The 16,575-nt window shown below is 51.4% G+C and overlaps 7 protein-coding genes across 7 annotated transcripts; 4 read left to right on the top strand and 3 right to left on the bottom strand.

The window, feature by feature from the left end:
• Positions 1-160: 160 nt before the first annotated feature.
• J7T55_011252 (uncharacterized protein) lies at positions 161-2,214 on the top strand (the record flags this gene model as incomplete). Its single annotated transcript, XM_053133136.1, has 7 exons — positions 161-200; positions 316-517; positions 572-786; positions 861-1,217; positions 1,289-1,413; positions 1,490-1,679; positions 1,739-2,214. The coding sequence occupies 7 exons, from the start codon at positions 161-163 to the stop codon at positions 2,212-2,214; spliced, it is 1,605 nt and encodes a 534-aa protein (XP_052988924.1).
• A 936-nt stretch (positions 2,215-3,150) lies between these two features.
• On the top strand, positions 3,151-4,714 carry J7T55_011253 (uncharacterized protein; the record flags this gene model as incomplete). Its single annotated transcript, XM_053133137.1, has 4 exons — positions 3,151-3,616; positions 3,677-3,803; positions 3,871-4,343; positions 4,404-4,714. The coding sequence occupies 4 exons, from the start codon at positions 3,151-3,153 to the stop codon at positions 4,712-4,714; spliced, it is 1,377 nt and encodes a 458-aa protein (XP_052988925.1).
• A 1,046-nt stretch (positions 4,715-5,760) lies between these two features.
• On the top strand, positions 5,761-6,870 carry J7T55_011254 (uncharacterized protein; the record flags this gene model as incomplete). Its single annotated transcript, XM_053133139.1, has 1 exon — positions 5,761-6,870. One exon carries the CDS (start codon positions 5,761-5,763, stop codon positions 6,868-6,870), a length of 1,110 nt encoding a protein of 369 aa, XP_052988926.1.
• A 1,299-nt stretch (positions 6,871-8,169) lies between these two features.
• J7T55_011255 (uncharacterized protein) lies at positions 8,170-8,970 on the bottom strand (the record flags this gene model as incomplete). Its single annotated transcript, XM_053133140.1, has 2 exons — positions 8,170-8,435; positions 8,523-8,970. The coding sequence occupies 2 exons, from the start codon at positions 8,968-8,970 to the stop codon at positions 8,170-8,172; spliced, it is 714 nt and encodes a 237-aa protein (XP_052988927.1).
• Positions 8,971-9,739: 769 nt separating this feature from the next.
• On the bottom strand, positions 9,740-11,094 carry J7T55_011256 (uncharacterized protein; the record flags this gene model as incomplete). The annotated part of the gene is made up of 2 exons (XM_053133141.1): positions 9,740-10,313; positions 10,379-11,094. The coding sequence occupies 2 exons, from the start codon at positions 11,092-11,094 to the stop codon at positions 9,740-9,742; spliced, it is 1,290 nt and encodes a 429-aa protein (XP_052988928.1).
• A 2,981-nt stretch (positions 11,095-14,075) lies between these two features.
• J7T55_011257 (uncharacterized protein) lies at positions 14,076-15,044 on the top strand (the record flags this gene model as incomplete). Its single annotated transcript, XM_053133142.1, has 1 exon — positions 14,076-15,044. The coding sequence occupies one exon, from the start codon at positions 14,076-14,078 to the stop codon at positions 15,042-15,044; it is 969 nt and encodes a 322-aa protein (XP_052988929.1).
• A 219-nt stretch (positions 15,045-15,263) lies between these two features.
• On the bottom strand, positions 15,264-16,136 carry J7T55_011258 (uncharacterized protein; the record flags this gene model as incomplete). Its single annotated transcript, XM_053133143.1, has 1 exon — positions 15,264-16,136. One exon carries the CDS (start codon positions 16,134-16,136, stop codon positions 15,264-15,266), a length of 873 nt encoding a protein of 290 aa, XP_052988930.1.
• Between the last annotated feature and the right edge of the window lie 439 nt (positions 16,137-16,575).

Here is a 16,575-nt window from a genome sequence, read left to right on the forward strand (position 1 = left end):
ATCAAGCATCTCCGGGAGCTATTGACCGCCACCCGAACGTCGGGGGCATTCCCAACCGGGGTAGATTCGTTTTGCTATGTCCACTGATGCGTGTTGGGCGTACCTCTTCAGTCAAGATGACCACTAAGAAGTCCGCAATTTCTGCGTGGGCCCGCATAGCATGGTGTCGGTTGGGGGTCCCACATCTTTTCTGTCGACAGGTCAGTTGCTTGAAGAGTTCTCTGACCTTTTCTTTCTCCCAAATTGATTCCCACTCCCTTCTTTCGAAGAAATTTATGAGCACAAAGTCCTAATTGTGACACTAAGCTGCCTTAGTCTTCATCAAAATGGGTCAGAAGGATAAACAGGAGCTGGCCTACATCAACGTCTCGGAGCAGAATGGCGCCCTCGGTCGGGATGATGCGAAGAGAGGGGCAGGCACACTGGAGGAACAGACTCGAACGAGACGGCTGTTTAGTACACCACAACTCTTCGCTTTCTCTTTGGTGTATCTTGGGACATGGTACTCAATTGCCACGTGAGTTGACCATCTTTCACTACTTAAGCGGCTTGACTGACGTTCATCTACCAGAAATATGTACTTTGCCCTCAACAACGGCGGTCCTGCGGCATGGTTCTGGAGCTACATCATCGTGGTTGCTGGTGTTCTGTGCCAAGCTGCAACGTTCGGTGAGATGGCATCCATACAACCAATAGCAGGTGCCCAGTATTACTGGACGTGGAACTTCTCCCCTCCCAGCTGCAAGCGCTTTCTGACTTGGATGCAAGGGTGGATGACCTGGACTGGTAGGTAGAATATTGGCTTTGCTAAGAGTTTCGCATCCGTGTCGACTTTGACTGACATTCACCTTGCCCGGCAGGCTACGTCGCCCTTCTCGCCAGTTGCCTCAATGGCAACACGCTGGTCCTCGAGGGCATGATTCAGCTCACGCATCCCAACTATGAGCCAGGGGGCTGGCATACGACTTTGATCATCTTTGCAACTGTTGCATTTTGTTCTACAGTAAATCTGTTCGCCTTCCGGCTTGTCCCCTGGTTTGAGCTGTTGTCCGGTATCCTCAACATTTGCCTTTTCTTCATCTTCATCGTTGTTCTCTGGGTGTTGTCGCCACGCAATAATACTGCGATCTTCTTCGAGAGCAATGTCTCGTCTGGCTGGGACAATTATTTTGTGGCGGCCAACCTGGGTGCGCTGTCGAATATTTTCCTCTTCTGCTGTAAGTGGAGTGTCATTCGTGGAAGCTCTCTCATCTGTTACGAAGATAACTGATGAATTCTGTCTCTTCAGCCTTCGAGAGTGTCATTCATATGGGCGAGGAGACCCGTGATGCCAAACGTGCCGTTCCGACAGCAATGTTTTGGGCTGTTTTCACCAACGGCCTCCTTGGCCTTATCATGATCATCACATTCGCGGTATGCCTCACAATTGTTCCAATCTTCTCTGTCGCTTGCAGTCTCGACCGCTTGCGCTAACTCAGCCTGTAAACAGATGTGCATGCCTTCTGTGGATATTCTTCTCAATTCATCCAGCCCACTCGTCACCATCATTCTGAACACCACCGGGTCCGCCAAAGCCACTACAGCTATGACATCCGGCCTGGTGGTGCTGGGCATATCAGGAAACATGGGTGTCGTCTCCTCCGTATCTCGGCTCACGTGGGCATGGGCACGAGACGGCGGTAAGCTCTTCATTCTCGATGGCTTTTACTGCTCATTGATCGGGCTGACACAAATGCAGGGCTACCACAATATTTCAGCATCGTCGATGGCAAAACTCGCGTTCCGGCACGTGCAGTCTTTATGACCTCCATCATTGTGCTACTGCTCTCACTTCTCAACATTGGCAGCAGCTCTTACATTGCACTCAACGCCATCGTATCCCTCTCGTCCTTGGCGATATACATGAGCTACGCCATTGTCCTCGCCTGCGTCCTTTATGCCCGTCTGACGAATGGACTCCAACTTGGCCAATGGAACATGGGCAGGGCCGGCACTGCGATCAATGTACTGGGACTTATTTACACCATCTATGCGATGATCTGGCTGCCTTTCCCTACTGATCTCCCGGCGACAGCCTCCAACATGAATTATTGTGGCCCCGTTTTTGGGGCGGTCCTCGTTGCGGCTATCACGCTTTGGTTTCTCAAAGCTCAGAGAGGATGGGATGGTCCGAACAGTGCTGTGGTCGATTTCGTGTTGAAGACTGGATCATGATGCTTTCGGATGCCCAGTTGACGTGTCCGTGGTTGTGCATCTGTTTGGGGCGGGGGGTATTGGCAATTTGCAAGCAAGAATGAGTGAAATAGAGGACCAACGAAATATTGATACAATTTTTGGTTACTGCAAAAACAGTTCCTCAGGAGCACGGTATCTTGAATGTTGTTAGGTCACCCGAAAAGAAATTCTGCGCTTACAAGCACCTTCATGCCTCGTAGTCAGCAGCGCACCATCAGGTCCTACTCACGAACGAGAGGCTGGGGTCAAGCATCCATATGCTGTCTCTATCCCAGCGATCAGTATGTTCAGGCTCACCTCACAGCCGCAGTGCTTGCTCAATGTTTATGCCTTATTCGGGTGCTTTTCCATGGCATTGCGTGTTCGACCCACATAGGATGACGAGCTGCCTTCGGCGTGAGCTGCCAAGCAAACAGTTCGGCCAGAGGGACGAATGAGCTGATCAGACGAACCGGCTCGGCACGGCGTGGTAATCCTTGGATGATCACCGTGGTCGTTAATGTGGGCCAGATCCATTGTACTGGTGAACCAGCCCGTCGGCCAGCTGCAACAGGCAAATGGTAAGCTCACACTCACCTCTTCGGCGAGAGAACTCAGAGCGACATCCGAAGCCGCGTTTTGCGACCACTGGGCAAAACTAAGTTGGATCGGCCTGCCGTGAGCTCATCCGTCCCATAGCTCGCTCACTATAGGTGGTCATCCTTTTACCCTTTGTGGCTTGCCGACCCCTCATGCAGCCGAAACCTTGGGGGCTGAAGACTTCGTTATGTGAGAGCTGAATGCGTTATCTCTCTGCCATGTATATAATCCGATGCCAGCGAGCATTTCCAGTGAGGTAGCAGGCAATCAACAAGCTCATCACAGCATTTTTGAACACTCCTCGCGAACTGACACAACGTATCTGAATTTCTCAAGATGAGCGCAGTCGAATCCAACGGCCATGCATCCGTGGCAGCGGCCAGGGACACAACGATCAGTGACGTGAAAGACGCGACGGATCAGTTGAATGCCGCAGTTCAGACCTTTGCTGCCAGTAACGAAAGCGCTGGCGATATGGCGGACAAAGCCCAGCGCCAGCAAATCATCGAGGCGGCGCAAAAGGTCTTGGACGCCGTCAAGAGGCCTGACGACATCTGGTTTGACCGTGAGTTACCGAAAGACCCATCTCACCCGTCTCGAGGCCTTTTCACGGCTCGCCAGGCATCTCTGGCGAGCACTCTGGAACACCTAGCTTACACTTCCGCAGTAAACATGAACATCGCACGGTATGCTGCAGCCCAGATCTTCTACAAGTGGGGAGCTTTCGAGGCCATCCCAGTGCAGGGAAGCATCTCGTACCAGGATTTGGCCGTTGTGACAAAGTCGGAAGAGGCCCTTCTGAGTGAGTGAAGCACACTGCGATTTCCAGCCGGGGTTTCTGCTGACTGAAATTGTGACGCAGGACGCATCGGAGGAGTTCTTGTATCCCAAGACGTTTTGAAGCAAAATGGAGAGGACCATATCCTTCATACACAGAAGTCACTCGGGTATAGGAGTGAGAATGCGTCTAACTACGTCTTTAATATGAGGTTAGATTCCTGCAACATTAGAAGCGGAGGGACGATTTGAGGGCGCAGATGTTAACCGCAGGTACAGCTGGACTAATGCCTTCGTTCCCTACGCCAAGATGCCTGAGTATTTCGAAAAGTACGGCCGCAAGGAGCCACAGGCAATCAACCATGTGCCGTTCAGCTTCGCGCACGGCAAGCCTGACCTGTCATTTTACGAGGTGATTGCCGAGGACGAGGCATGGGTGGGCGGCTTCCTCAAGGGTATGGCGCACATCGAGTCGCGCATGCCCGTCACTGCGGGTATATACGACTTCTCGTGGCTGGTGGCGGAAGCGAGGGCGCACCCCGACTCGGACAGGGCTGTGCTCGTCGACATCGGTGGAGGCAAGGGCGGAGCCATCAAGGCTATCCACAGGGAATTTCCGGGCCTGCCCATCCATCGCTTTGTCCTGGAGGACCGACCAGAGACGATCGAGGCTGGCAAGGCGTTGAACGAGCCTGAGCTGGCGGGTGTTCAGAGGGTGGCCCTTGACTTTCACAAGGATCAGCCCGTCAAAGGTGCGTTGTGGGGACTGATTACGCCGCTGGCAGAAATTCAGCTAATTTGGTGGGATATAGGGGCTTACACGTACTGGATGCGCCGCTGCTTCCACAACTATTCCGACGACGTGTCCAGGAACATTCTTCGGATCATTGTCAATGCCATGGCTGACGACAGCAGGCTTCTGATTCAGGAGGATGTCCTCGAGAACCCTCCTCACCAGTGGGCAGCCCACCTGGACTTCATGATGCTGGGGCTTGGCGGGAAACAGCGCACACTGAAGAATTGGGAAGAGGTTCTGGGATCTGTTGGACTGCGGATTTCCAATGTCACGAGAGGCGAAGGGCCGTGGAAATCGTTGTCGGTTATCGAAGCCGTCAAACAGTGAGGACATTGCAGTCAGGGTTATCACACTTTCTTTGTTAGTGAGTTAGTCAGTCTAGCGAGTTCATCACATCGAGTAATTGCTCTCGACACAATCATCGAGCCATCTCGGTGCAGGCTTCCGCCTAATCTCAAGGCATCATAGTTTCACAATCGCGTCTGAGTGTCTGAGAGATCCGCTGTTGATGGCCTCGACCAAGAGGTGAACTCACCAAGCTGAGGTGTTCGTTGGCAGCAGGTTGGCTTTGGCGGCCGGTGCGTTTGAGAGACAGTGCGGCCAATTTCCTGGGCCAGCAATGTCCGCCCCTGGGGAGCTTCCCGTCGAATCAACCTGCCAAGCGAGGCCCCTGACTCGGCGGCTTGATTTCTGCCAAGACCTGAAAAAGTAGCAGGGGATGCCGGTACTACCGTGATAACTTCCGATCTGCTTACTGACAGATCTTTTACTCCACCGAGATTAGGGCGTGTTTGAAAGGATGAGCGCGGCGTCAAAAAGGATGCAGCCAGCCTTAGCGGCTGCCCCTGAGCGATAAACATAAATATGACTGTGCATATGTCGTGTAACGGGGAGCCGGAAGAGCGACAAAGATGCGCGACAAACGAAACATAGCTTGGCTTTTTCGGGTGTTTGTTGGGCGGCACTCAGCTGTTTAAGGTTCCAATCAAGCTTGCCACCACTAATTTCCTTTTCGGCCCAAGTCGTAACCCTTGTGGGCCGCTGATGGGGTCAAATCGTGCGAAGCTGCGCGTAAACCAGGGCGGCAAAAGCCTGGACAGGCACAGACGGCTGGTTCCACTCTGCCTGGCGTACCTGCATGCCTAGTCTGTGTATTTATTTGATCCTCTGCCCACTCGTTCTGCCCTCCAGGCCTGAAAGAAGGCTACGGCAAAGTCCTCATCCATTCATTTCACATTCTTTTGAGAAACGCTTGCGTTCGGCCTGTGGCCCGGTTCTTCACGCAGTACATACAGTCACTCATTCAGAAAACAACATAAACAAGCAACAAATCACTTAGACCGCCGACTTAAACCCCGGACACTCAAGCAAACATGGTCTCACGTTCAATTATCACGGCGCTTGCCCTTATGGGTGGCGTCGAGGCGCACACTCGCATGGTCGAGCTTTTCCGCAACGGAGAGGGACAGGGCGAGGCAGTTGGTATCCGCATGGACCTCAACGGAGACACGACGACAGCTCCCGTCACCGATCTCACTTCCACTGACATGGCCTGTGGAAGGAACGGACTGACTTCCGTGGCCCGGACAATCGAGCTCACGGCTGGCGATGGCATCGTCATGAACCATCGGTCGTGGGCCGACGGCGCTCAGCCTGGTGTCATTGACAGCAACCACAAGGGATCCACCGCCGTCTACCTGAAGAAGGTCGCGGAACCTGGTGCCACGGATCCCTGGTCTACTTCGGCGTCAGGAGAGGGCTGGTTCAAGATCTCGTGGAACGGACTGGACACGGCCGCTGGCCTGTGGGGCGTAGATGTCATGATCAACAACGGCGGATATACCGGAGCCATTCTTCCCTCCGACCTGGACGACGGTTACTACCTGGTCCGTGATGAGGTTCTTGGCCTGCAGAACCGCGACGGCGGCAACATCGTTCCCCAGTTCTTTGTTGGATGCGCCCAAGTCTACATCTCAGGTGGAGTCGGCGGCGCGGCGCCGGAGACAGCGTCTATCCCTGGCCATGTCACCGCCTCCAGCCCATCTCTCACCTACGACATCTACAGCACCCCGTGGGGCGAGTTCCCCGAGTTCGGCCCGGAGGTGTACTCGGTGCCGGTGTCGCAATCCGCCCTCAAGATCAGCCAGCTGAATGCCAACACCGACAACGTGGTCGGCCTATGCCCCTCCGACACGGTCCTGACCGTCGGCAACAAGTGCTTCACAGAGCTGACCTCATGGTCCGACGACACGGCCGGCTCGCTGCCCAAGTGCTGGGCCGCGTCAGCCACCTGCTGGGAGAAGAACACGGACTGCTGGAACGGCGTCGAGCCCGTCATCAACGGCAACGACAAGTCCAGGGGCTGCAGCCTCTGGGAAGCAAAGTGCAACGCCCTCGACGCCTGGTGCGAGGCCGGCAACACCAGCGGGCCACCGGACGCCGGCAAGATCATCTCGGAGCCGCTGGACCTCAGCGGTCTGTAGAGGCTGGCGGCTTTGGTCGGTCTGATAAACTAAAATGCATTTCCTCTTCGTTACTCCTATTTTTAAGTGGAGGACCTCTTTTCTCATGACGCCGTATGACTTAGCCTTGACAGCCTAGCTGAAAATATCATGCATTTACAGAGCACTCATGCTCTTCAGGAAGACATTCTCTCGCTTTGGGCTATCGAATTGCCTCCGATTTCTCTCATCCTATTGTGACATAATGTTTGTAGTCTCCAGCCACATCATGGTTCAGTTCAAATAGCTTCCACCTTGTCTTTAGACAGTGCAATCAGTTACAAGTGGAGGAAGACATGCATGTTCACCCGACTTCGTCTTCATTGGCCAATGACGAGATGCTTCCTACTACTGGATTCTCCTCGCGGCAAATATCTAGTGAGCAATAAGCTTTAAAGCGGTCTTAAAAAGCGGAGGTGAGGATGATATAGTGCTTTACCAAACACTACTAAGCGGCAGTCAAGTCGAAAGTGCTACCACGCTAAGACCTTCCATTCCGACATTGAGGTACTTAAGAATGAGCCTGAACAATTTCAGAACACGCTGCAGGAACAAACTCATCTCAGCCAAATGTCTAAAATCTTCTCTACGCAATCGCCAGCCGAAAAGAAAGCCGCAGGCTCCACCCCTTGTGGTGCCCTTCCGCCCATTTGTTCAAGATTCGACCTTACGACCACAAGAACCCAGAGGCTTTATTTTCATGTGAAGTGCCGAGCGGCTCAACAAATAACACCGCCCGATCCCTATTCTGTATAATTTATGGTTGAGACTACAACGGTATCTGATCGTATTCGTCTCCCTAATTCTCGTCCCTGGTTAATAAAATGAGGGCAACTAGCTCAGTCATGACGGTAGTCCTGGAAACCAATAGGTATAACTAGGACTTCCTAGTCTATCTAGTATCTAGTGTCACTATCACAATTGTATTGGTGACGATCTGACTCGGTCTATCCACTAAGCCAGTTTTCAAATTGACCGCCACGAGTGCATGCAATGGGGTAATTCGGATCAATTATCCGAAAAATATGTGCTTCAAACTCTTGCTCTTTGCAGCTCCGAATCGTGAAATCACCATGACACTCTACAAGTAACGTGGTGGTGATAGGCTTCTGGTTACTATGCGGAACAGTCTGCTTATTAAGACAGACATTGAACTCGATCGAGCTCCTCTTAATCGTGAAATTATTTGGACAGTCATAAAACTCCAGTCGACTTACTCCGACGCATTATCTTTGAACTGCGTGCCTGCCGACTTTTAGAATGCCAAATGGGTGAACAATGCTACTCCGTGTCCTTGTCCTTGTTCCTGATCTCGTACTCCAAGAATTGAAATGCATAATTTTCGTTACCACCATACTTTGTAGCATCCTGGACTACAGTTTCCATCAGCTTGAATCCCATCCGCTTGTAAATTCGCCAACCGCCAACCATGCCCAAAACAAAGATGTCGATATTCAACTCTCTGGCCTTTGCGATCCCATGTTCGAGGAGGGCCGTTCCGACGCCTTTGCCTTGATTCTCGGGGTGTACCGCAAAGAAGTCAAGAACTACTCAGTAGATGTCAGCTGGGTCTTATTTGTCTGAACGTAGGAGTATAGTGAAATTCTTGAAATGAGAGCGAAATGGCGGCCTACTTATGTAATCCTTCTTTGCTAGGTACTCGATCTTCCTCCTTGTGATGGGCGCATCAAGGTCGTCCCCCTCGTCATCCGGGTTCCAGTCTGCTGCATCCGCGACCTCCTCGATCTTTGCCCTTTCCTCGGAACTGACATCCGGTGTCTGACCCTCCGGCCAGACGGCAGTACCGTCCTCGTTGGTGTGGTATCCGGGTGGGAGTTTCCAGCGGGCATAACCGACGAATTTGCCCGTCTCGGGGTCAACGGCTTTGAAGTGGCGGAGGAGCGCCCGGTCCTTGAGAAGGTTCCGTGGCGAGCGGGCAGTGCACGCCTCGATGACGCGGGGAAGTGTGGAGTGCTTCCATACAATGCGCCAATTCTGGTCTTGCCAAAAGGAGGACATGTTGTTGCGGGCTACGTCTGCAGCATCTTGAATTGTGCAGCCTTGGATGACGTAGTCAGGCATGGTGGTTGATGACTGAGAGAGAAGACTGCAAAGTTATTGAAGTGGCCAGGATGCAAGCTGTGGCTGTTGCGCTCTTTCGTCAATTGTTCGATTTATGCGTGCCTTGAGCGCCATGAATGATTATGATATTTCAACTTGAGACTCAAAAAGTTATATACTTCATACACCAATAGTCACTTTAGTAGGATCAATATTCACCGAGCGGTCAGAAAAAAAACTGCAGCCTGGGCGCGCTCCTACGCCGTTGATCCTAACCCGTCCTGCGGTGCAATGTCTTATCTGCGGAAGAAATCACAAACAGGGGTGATGATTGGGCTGGTCACGATGGCGTGCAAATTTTCACCCCATGACCCGGGGATTGTCAGGATGAATTGCGCCGTAAGCCGACTGCTGTGGACAGGTGTCAATTTCTTGTTTCACGTCTGACAAAGCTAGTTAAATCGTCAATATTGAAGAATCAAGATATTATTTTTGTTGCCAGGTTTTTGAGAGCAAGTCGCTCGGCAACCGGTTTTCTGACAAGAGTAAGACGGAGTAATGAAATCGGGAGATTTATTGCCCGCATCTGAATCCCGTCTACATCGTGCTCACAAGCCCCAAGGAGCTATATATATGGACCGGCTGTGAAACAATTTGACAAAAATGCATGAATGCGGCACGGATCATTAATTTTATGAAAAGACTCATGTATTATGAACATATCGTATTCTTTGCTTTTCTTATTCTCGCTTAACACATTTTGATGTTGTAATTTTTATGTTCAGGACCATTAAGCGTCCAATAATACTTCTTTGCTTTCTCTCTTCTCCACAACCGGCCGGTGGTAACCCAGGCCTGCCAAACTCGAGGTGAAGTTCAAGCCCAGGTCAAGCGACCTATTGTGTTCAAGCGACCTGTTGTGGTCAAGCGACCTGTTCCTCCCAGCACCTCCGTTGGCTTGCTGCCCCACAGCCATGACAGTCGTCGTTGTCGGCTTCTCCTCCTGGAGCGGATCAATGTGTGCCAGCATGTAGTTCTGGTTAACGTAATTTTCTTGCTTTGAGCTGACGACCTTCAAGGCGTACATGTCATTGTCTTCATACGAGCTGGTGAAGTTGTTGATAGTACTGAAATCGCGTGTCTCGCGCGTTACGTCGACTTCTCGGACAACCAGGATCCTGCCTAGGTTCTCCTCGATGACGGGCCAGAATACTGGCAGTGATGCGCAAATTGTCGCCAGGTTCACCTCCAGTGCTGACAACACAGATGGTACGGACCCGTACCAGCTGGGGTCCAATGTGGGAAATGTTGCGGCGCGATTTCCCACCATTGTAACGAGTCGGCAGATTGAACAGACGTTGACACTGCAGTTGTGTTAGAATGACCATTGGGCCCGTATAAATTCGAACCACCCAAGAGAGTTACTCACATTGCCCCGAGCACGAAGAGGCCGCACAGCGCCCAACGCGTTTTTGTTTGGATGTCCTTTTCCATGTACAAAGGGATCGGTATTGTGAATATGATGAGATCAAGAACCACGTTTGTCGCGGCATGGGTAAGGTACGTGGCCACGAAAGTGTCCACCTCATGTGATCCGAACCCATACCGTGTGACTTCAGAGTCGGGTATCGTCCAGTTCCAATACGCCTGCACAGGTACGCATGGCACCCAGGATAGAAACGTGAAAATCAAGCCCCACAGACAGACGACCACCATCGTGACGATTGTGAGTATCCACAGTCTTGTCCCCTTCTTAAACAGTCGCAGATATTGGAACAAAAGGGCAAGCTTGATGAATGTGCTGCACATGGGATAGGTACCATTCGCGATGTAGAAGACCCTAATGAACTCCCGCATTCCATCGATCCCGAGCAGAAGGAAATGTTGGCCTAGGCCGTGCTCGCATGCTAGAAAGAGGCCCACGGCTTGACCAACATTGCATAGCACGGCCAGCACAACGAAAAGGTCATCCCATCCAGGTATACGAGTGATGAACAAACGAATCCAAAGTCGCCAGATAGCACAGAGTGTCGAGAGGATTAGAAATGACAAGATCATGCCATAGATTGCAGACCGTCGATTGAGAACCGGCTCGGGATCATTCAAATTATCGGCCTCGCCGAGAAGATCGAATACCGACGACATCGCTCTGGTGAAAAGACACCATCAAGACCGAACACAAAATCTGGATCCACTCGGGAGGTGCCGAGGAGGTCTCCAGTAAATATGGGAAATTCTCCGTGGGGGATGAACGCACTCAAAGCGGAAGGAGGGTTTCTGCCCCTGCAAAGGACTGGGGGATGGGGGATTTTAATTTAACAATCCTTGGGGCAGAGTCGGGATTAGGAAAAAACGTCGAGAGCCGGGGATTAAAAGCAAGGACAGCGTGCAGGTCAAGACGAGGATCTGCAGGTTTTAAGAGCTGCCTTCAAGCAAAGCGAAGCCACCCACGCATTCACGCCAGTCACACACACTCTATCGAGTAGTCACACTCACACGCCACCCGGAGCACATGCCACTTAACTACGAACGAGTCCAAGCAAGGATAATGGTCTAGCCGGCACTCGCGCAACCAAATTCCCAGACAGGAGGAATACGGAACTGTTCCCCTCGCTTGTGAACGCCCAGCTGCCGCATGGGGCAAGGGTTCCCCCTCTGCCTTAGCCGTTTCGCCCGTGCATGTCAAGCTTGATTGACAAGCAGCGAGGTAGCAATGAACCCCTTGACTGAAACGGGACCGTTTGGTGCCGGTCCAGCAAACTGGGCTGTGAGTAGCGCGGGGGACGTGGGTCACCCCAAGGATGGATCGCCCGGCCTAGGCTTTAAACAAACCTAAAGACGACGTCGTCCGGCCCGGGCTGCAGCTTGTCATGCTTCAGCTGTTACTCTGCATGTCTGGACGTCACCAGACGTTACAGAACACTTCTCACATGGAAGCTCATGCGCTTCTCCGTCGAAGCTTCGATTTTACCCGGCATTATAAGCTTTGATCTAGAGACCCAGACGGTTGCAGCCCCTGCGACGTTGCATCCAGACGTTCGCCGGCACGTATTCCAGTACTGGCGTCTTGACGGTGCCCAGGTCACTTGCGGAGGGCATTGATTCAAGTACTAAATGCAAGACTAACAAAGGTACAGTCCATCAAAGGGGCCCACGCACACGGCAAAATGCCACAATATCATAGTCGTCATCGCCAGGGTCAAGGACAGCTGCGTTGACCTTAGGTGTGCACGCTATTGATCCTGCCACCCCAACTTCTGGCCACTAGGGATGTACTGGCTTGTCAAAGCGCACCCACCCGGCTATCATTTGGTGCGGCCTCACGGACGGCGGATGAGCGACGGCGCGGCGATCGGACGACCGCCTGTGCACAATCGATTCGATGAACGCACGGGAGAAACCGAGGAGACCTGCATCTGTCAATAAGCTTGACCTTTGGATCAAGATCGGTCGCGGGCGGCCTCGAGCTTGCTCATCACAACAATGAACTCCAGAGACGCGAGCAGATCTAGCGGATCTGATCCAGATCTTTTACTATCGAGGCATGAGAATTGCGACTCATGTGTCTCCAACTCAACCATAAATTACTGTCATGATTCCTTATATCCCGATAACGCCCCGTAATTGCGCCGCGCAGAACAGTTCGAGCAAGGTCTAGAAGCGGATGCACTCGCGGGAATATGTTGAGCTATCGCCAACATAGGAATTGATCTGATCGAAATATTGCTACATCCAAGCTGATGGGACTTCTTCAACGGTCATAGGAAGTTTCTAAGAGCTGCGACTCGAACGCATCACATGTCTACGCATTAAGCCGTGCACACGGTTGCCAGTCGTACCGAAGCCACACTACTCACATATCTCTTGGCACTTCAGTCTGATCCATGCGGCACCCGCCGAAATTGTGCCCTTCCCTATCAAAAAGGGTTACTATTCAACATCTACCTATACTGGTAACGAATTATAGTGTGCCTATGAAAAGTCAGGAAGGCATATTATGCAAACGATGAGCCGGATCCGCGATGGCTGGCGGCGATGATCGATGTAATGATCACGTCAATCGAGTGGACGATCTCAGGAGTAGACCGATTTACCATCCTGCAGAATATGCTTCGTTAGAATTATCATTGATCTCAACGAGATTGTCCTTCTGTATGTGTTCGGATGTCATGTTGGAGTCACATGAGACATCAAATATATGCCTAGATAAACGGATGGCTTCGGTAGCCAGTCTCCCTCCCACTTCCCGGAACCGTTGGGCGCTATTGTCGACCAGACACGCAGAAGCAACAATCTTTTCAGAAGATATTGCGCTCGGAACAAGTGTGCCGCTGCAGATAACTTCCTTTGTCTACAAGCGCGGCATGGGCTCTTTTTGGTCCTGACTAGACCGCGTTATCGCGTCTGTCCTAGTGATGCTGCAAAGTCCCGAGCGAGTTTCGGGATCGTGCATCGGCATTAGAGAGCTGAGGGGGAAAGGATCTAGAGTCTGATACGGATTCACTATGTGGGAGACCTCGTGGCTCACAACTTAGAAGATGAATCGAAGTCGTGGAAGATAGTCTGTTAGCCCAACCTGACGCCCGGCCCACGTCTTCCGACACGTGTTGCTAGGGAGTGCAATTGAACCAACCAAAATGAGTGGCCACGAGTAAATATTTGGACACTCAGTATTACGATGCAATTGATTCTGATGAAGTCTACGCGCTGGGCTCGAGCTAGCTGGTCCGCGCCTTGTAAAGCGCCCTAGCAAGGGTTAGTGCCGCTGAATCACGACTTTTACCTTTCAAATTCACGAGCATCAACTTGAGACTACATTGTGGATGTTGACATAGTTTATTTAATAGAGAGATCGCAAACTCCTACCATTCCTCCCGTAAAATTGGGGAAGAGGATCATGTCTTAATTTTGTTGTCGGACAATTTCGGGAATCGCTTGTGACTAGTAATGCAAAATCCCCGGAAGGCTTTGCCATGAGTCAAATTGCGCGATCCTGCGACATGACTGACAGTGAGTCACTCAAAGGCGCGTGCAATAAGTATCCCGGGTCCTGGACCTCGAAATGATTTAGACCAATTCAATTAAGCTTTTCAATAATACTAATTACCGTTGACCTGGCAGCCAATATGTCCGAACCCGCGGAGGCTCCAACCTTTAATAAAGACCAGTTGTCAAAATATTTCGACCATGTTCAACTCCCTCAAAAGTATAGACGGGATGATGTCCCTCGCGACCTGTCCCTTTTAACGGCATTGCACATCCACCAGATCGCTGCAGTACCATACGAAAACCTCTCTATACATTATTCACAGCACAAGACCGTCGACCTGAACCCCCAAACTCTGTTCACAAAATTTGTCGAAAATGGGCGCAATCGTGGTGGGTATTGCATGGAAGGATCTCTCTTCTTCCTGCATGTCCTTCGCAGTCTTGGCTTCGAAGCCTACCCAACCGGAGTAAGAATCCGGCTCCGGGAGAATGGAGTACCAAAGGGCGACTACGTCGGCATGACACACATGGCCCTCATTATTGAGTTGAAAGGAGAAGAGTGCGACAAATACGTTTGCGACGTGGCTTTTGGAGGCGACGGACCGACTGCGCCGATGCCCTTGAAGGCCGGCCCGATCTCGAAAAACCTCGGGACGCAGGAAATCCGGTTTGCCCGTGAGCGTGTTCCGGGCTCAAAGAGGCAGGAATTTTGGGTATATCAGTATCGTAACTCAGCTGCGAAACCCTGGAACTCATTTTACGTTTTCAACGACACGGAGTTCCTCGAGGTTGATTTCAACGTGGTCAACTATTTCACCAGTCAGGCGGGAACGTTCCAGAACTTTACTATCATGATTGTCAAATTCCTGCTAGGGAAAGACGAAGACACTGGTGAGGGTAAAATAATTGGCAAGGTTATGCTGGTAAACGGCGTTGTGAAAAGAAACACGGGCGGTAAGACGGAGGTTGTCCAAGTGTGCTCCACAGAACCTGAAAGGATCGACGCCCTGAAGACTTGGTTTGGAATTACCTTGACGGATGAAGAAGTTTCCGGAATCAAGGGCTCTGCAACCGAATTGAAAGATGTGGAAGTCATAGTTGCTTGAATTCGCTCTAATGCAAGGGGAAAAGGCCGGCATATGCTGCCAGAATATAGGTATTTGGGGTTGAGTATATATAGCGCGTGAAATAATAGGTCTGACCACCTAAACGGCCTTGCAGTCAGCCTACATGTACTGCCACTATGCACGAGATGAACTGGTGAAACACCAAGAGCACGTTGGAGCTCCAAAAAAAGCTCCACCAATCCGCACTCAGAACACGCACTACCGAAATCCGCGGAAAACCTGTCCTATTACTTTCCCTTTGCGGTCAAATTTGACCCCCTCCTCTCTCAGTAGAGTTCGCTTCTCAGAAGCATGTTGCCCATCTTCTCCCCACTCACCGCCAAATCCGCCTATCGTGCCATTACTCGCCAGTACTCGATGACAAGGCACTACAGGCGCGAATGGATTGTTTCGCATCGCATTGCCGACTGCTCTGGCGGATGACTTGTGAGACGTCTCGCTGATATGATCCGACAGTGCTTGATACGTCGTGTAGCGACCGCGTGGAACTTGAGTGAGCAGGGCTAAAACACTCTTCCGGAAGGAAGTGAGGTCAGAGGAGGAGTTGATGAGTTCGATGGTCTCTGATGATGCTGGATCTGCCTTGCTGAAGTCTCCGCCGGTCTCTTCTGTTCTCTCTAATTTTGCTGCTGAGGCTGATTGGAAGTAAGAGGAAACTTTGCGATTTGCTATATGCTTCTTGTGATGCTTTGTGTCCTCATCGTGCAGCTCAGCCTTTCTCTTCTTCTGTACAGCTTGCGATTCGCTGTTCACTTTACTCTTCTTGCCCCTCAATGAGAGACTTTTCTCATCCAGCGCCACAAGATCTTCGTCACCAGTTGACAGTTTCTCACCAAGCGCGATAGCAGCCTCCAACTGCTCGCGGCTCATATGCTTGTACGCTGGGCTTTTCAACACCTGGTTCCACGGTCTATCCTTGCCTATGGCATTGTCAAGAATGATGCGAGCGAAACAATGATCCAACTGGACCGGCCACTTCGGCTGAGACCCATCTTTGGCTTTGGCGAGGGAAGGCAATCGGGTGCGGTAGAGGTTGTTCCAACTCTCGCGCAGATCTTCTAGCGATGACATTATCCGTCTGCTGGGATAGATGCGAGTGGACTGCAAAATCATTGAAGATTGAATGCAAGGGAAGTACCTAGAATTTACAGCCGCACAGGGGTTATTAGACGCATACAAGAAGTGTGAGATTGAAACGAGAAGGTTGCAGTCTCGGCAGAGCATGCCAGTGGCATACAGACGGAGTGATGCTGTCATAAAGTTTTAGTGGTGGCTTCGGCTTTGCGGGGTCCCCCTTGTTCAGCAGCAACGACTTCCGGAGACTTGCGAAACCCCGATGACGATACGCGTTTTTGCAGCGCCCTCAGATATCAGCCTAAAACATTCAATAATTTGTTGATATCGTTCTTCGTCTATCTTCTTTAGGAAATTTTCTTGCCTTCCCTTTGCATAGCAATTGTTCTAGTCAACTCGGCATTCATTTCTGTCCTGCGAGGCAGTAAGTACAGCC

Source organism: Diaporthe amygdali (assembly GCF_026229845.1).
Source record: "Diaporthe amygdali strain CAA958 chromosome Unknown NODE_35_length_488319_cov_65_809586, whole genome shotgun sequence".
In the NCBI taxonomy this organism is placed as follows: domain Eukaryota; kingdom Fungi; phylum Ascomycota; class Sordariomycetes; order Diaporthales; family Diaporthaceae; genus Diaporthe; species Diaporthe amygdali.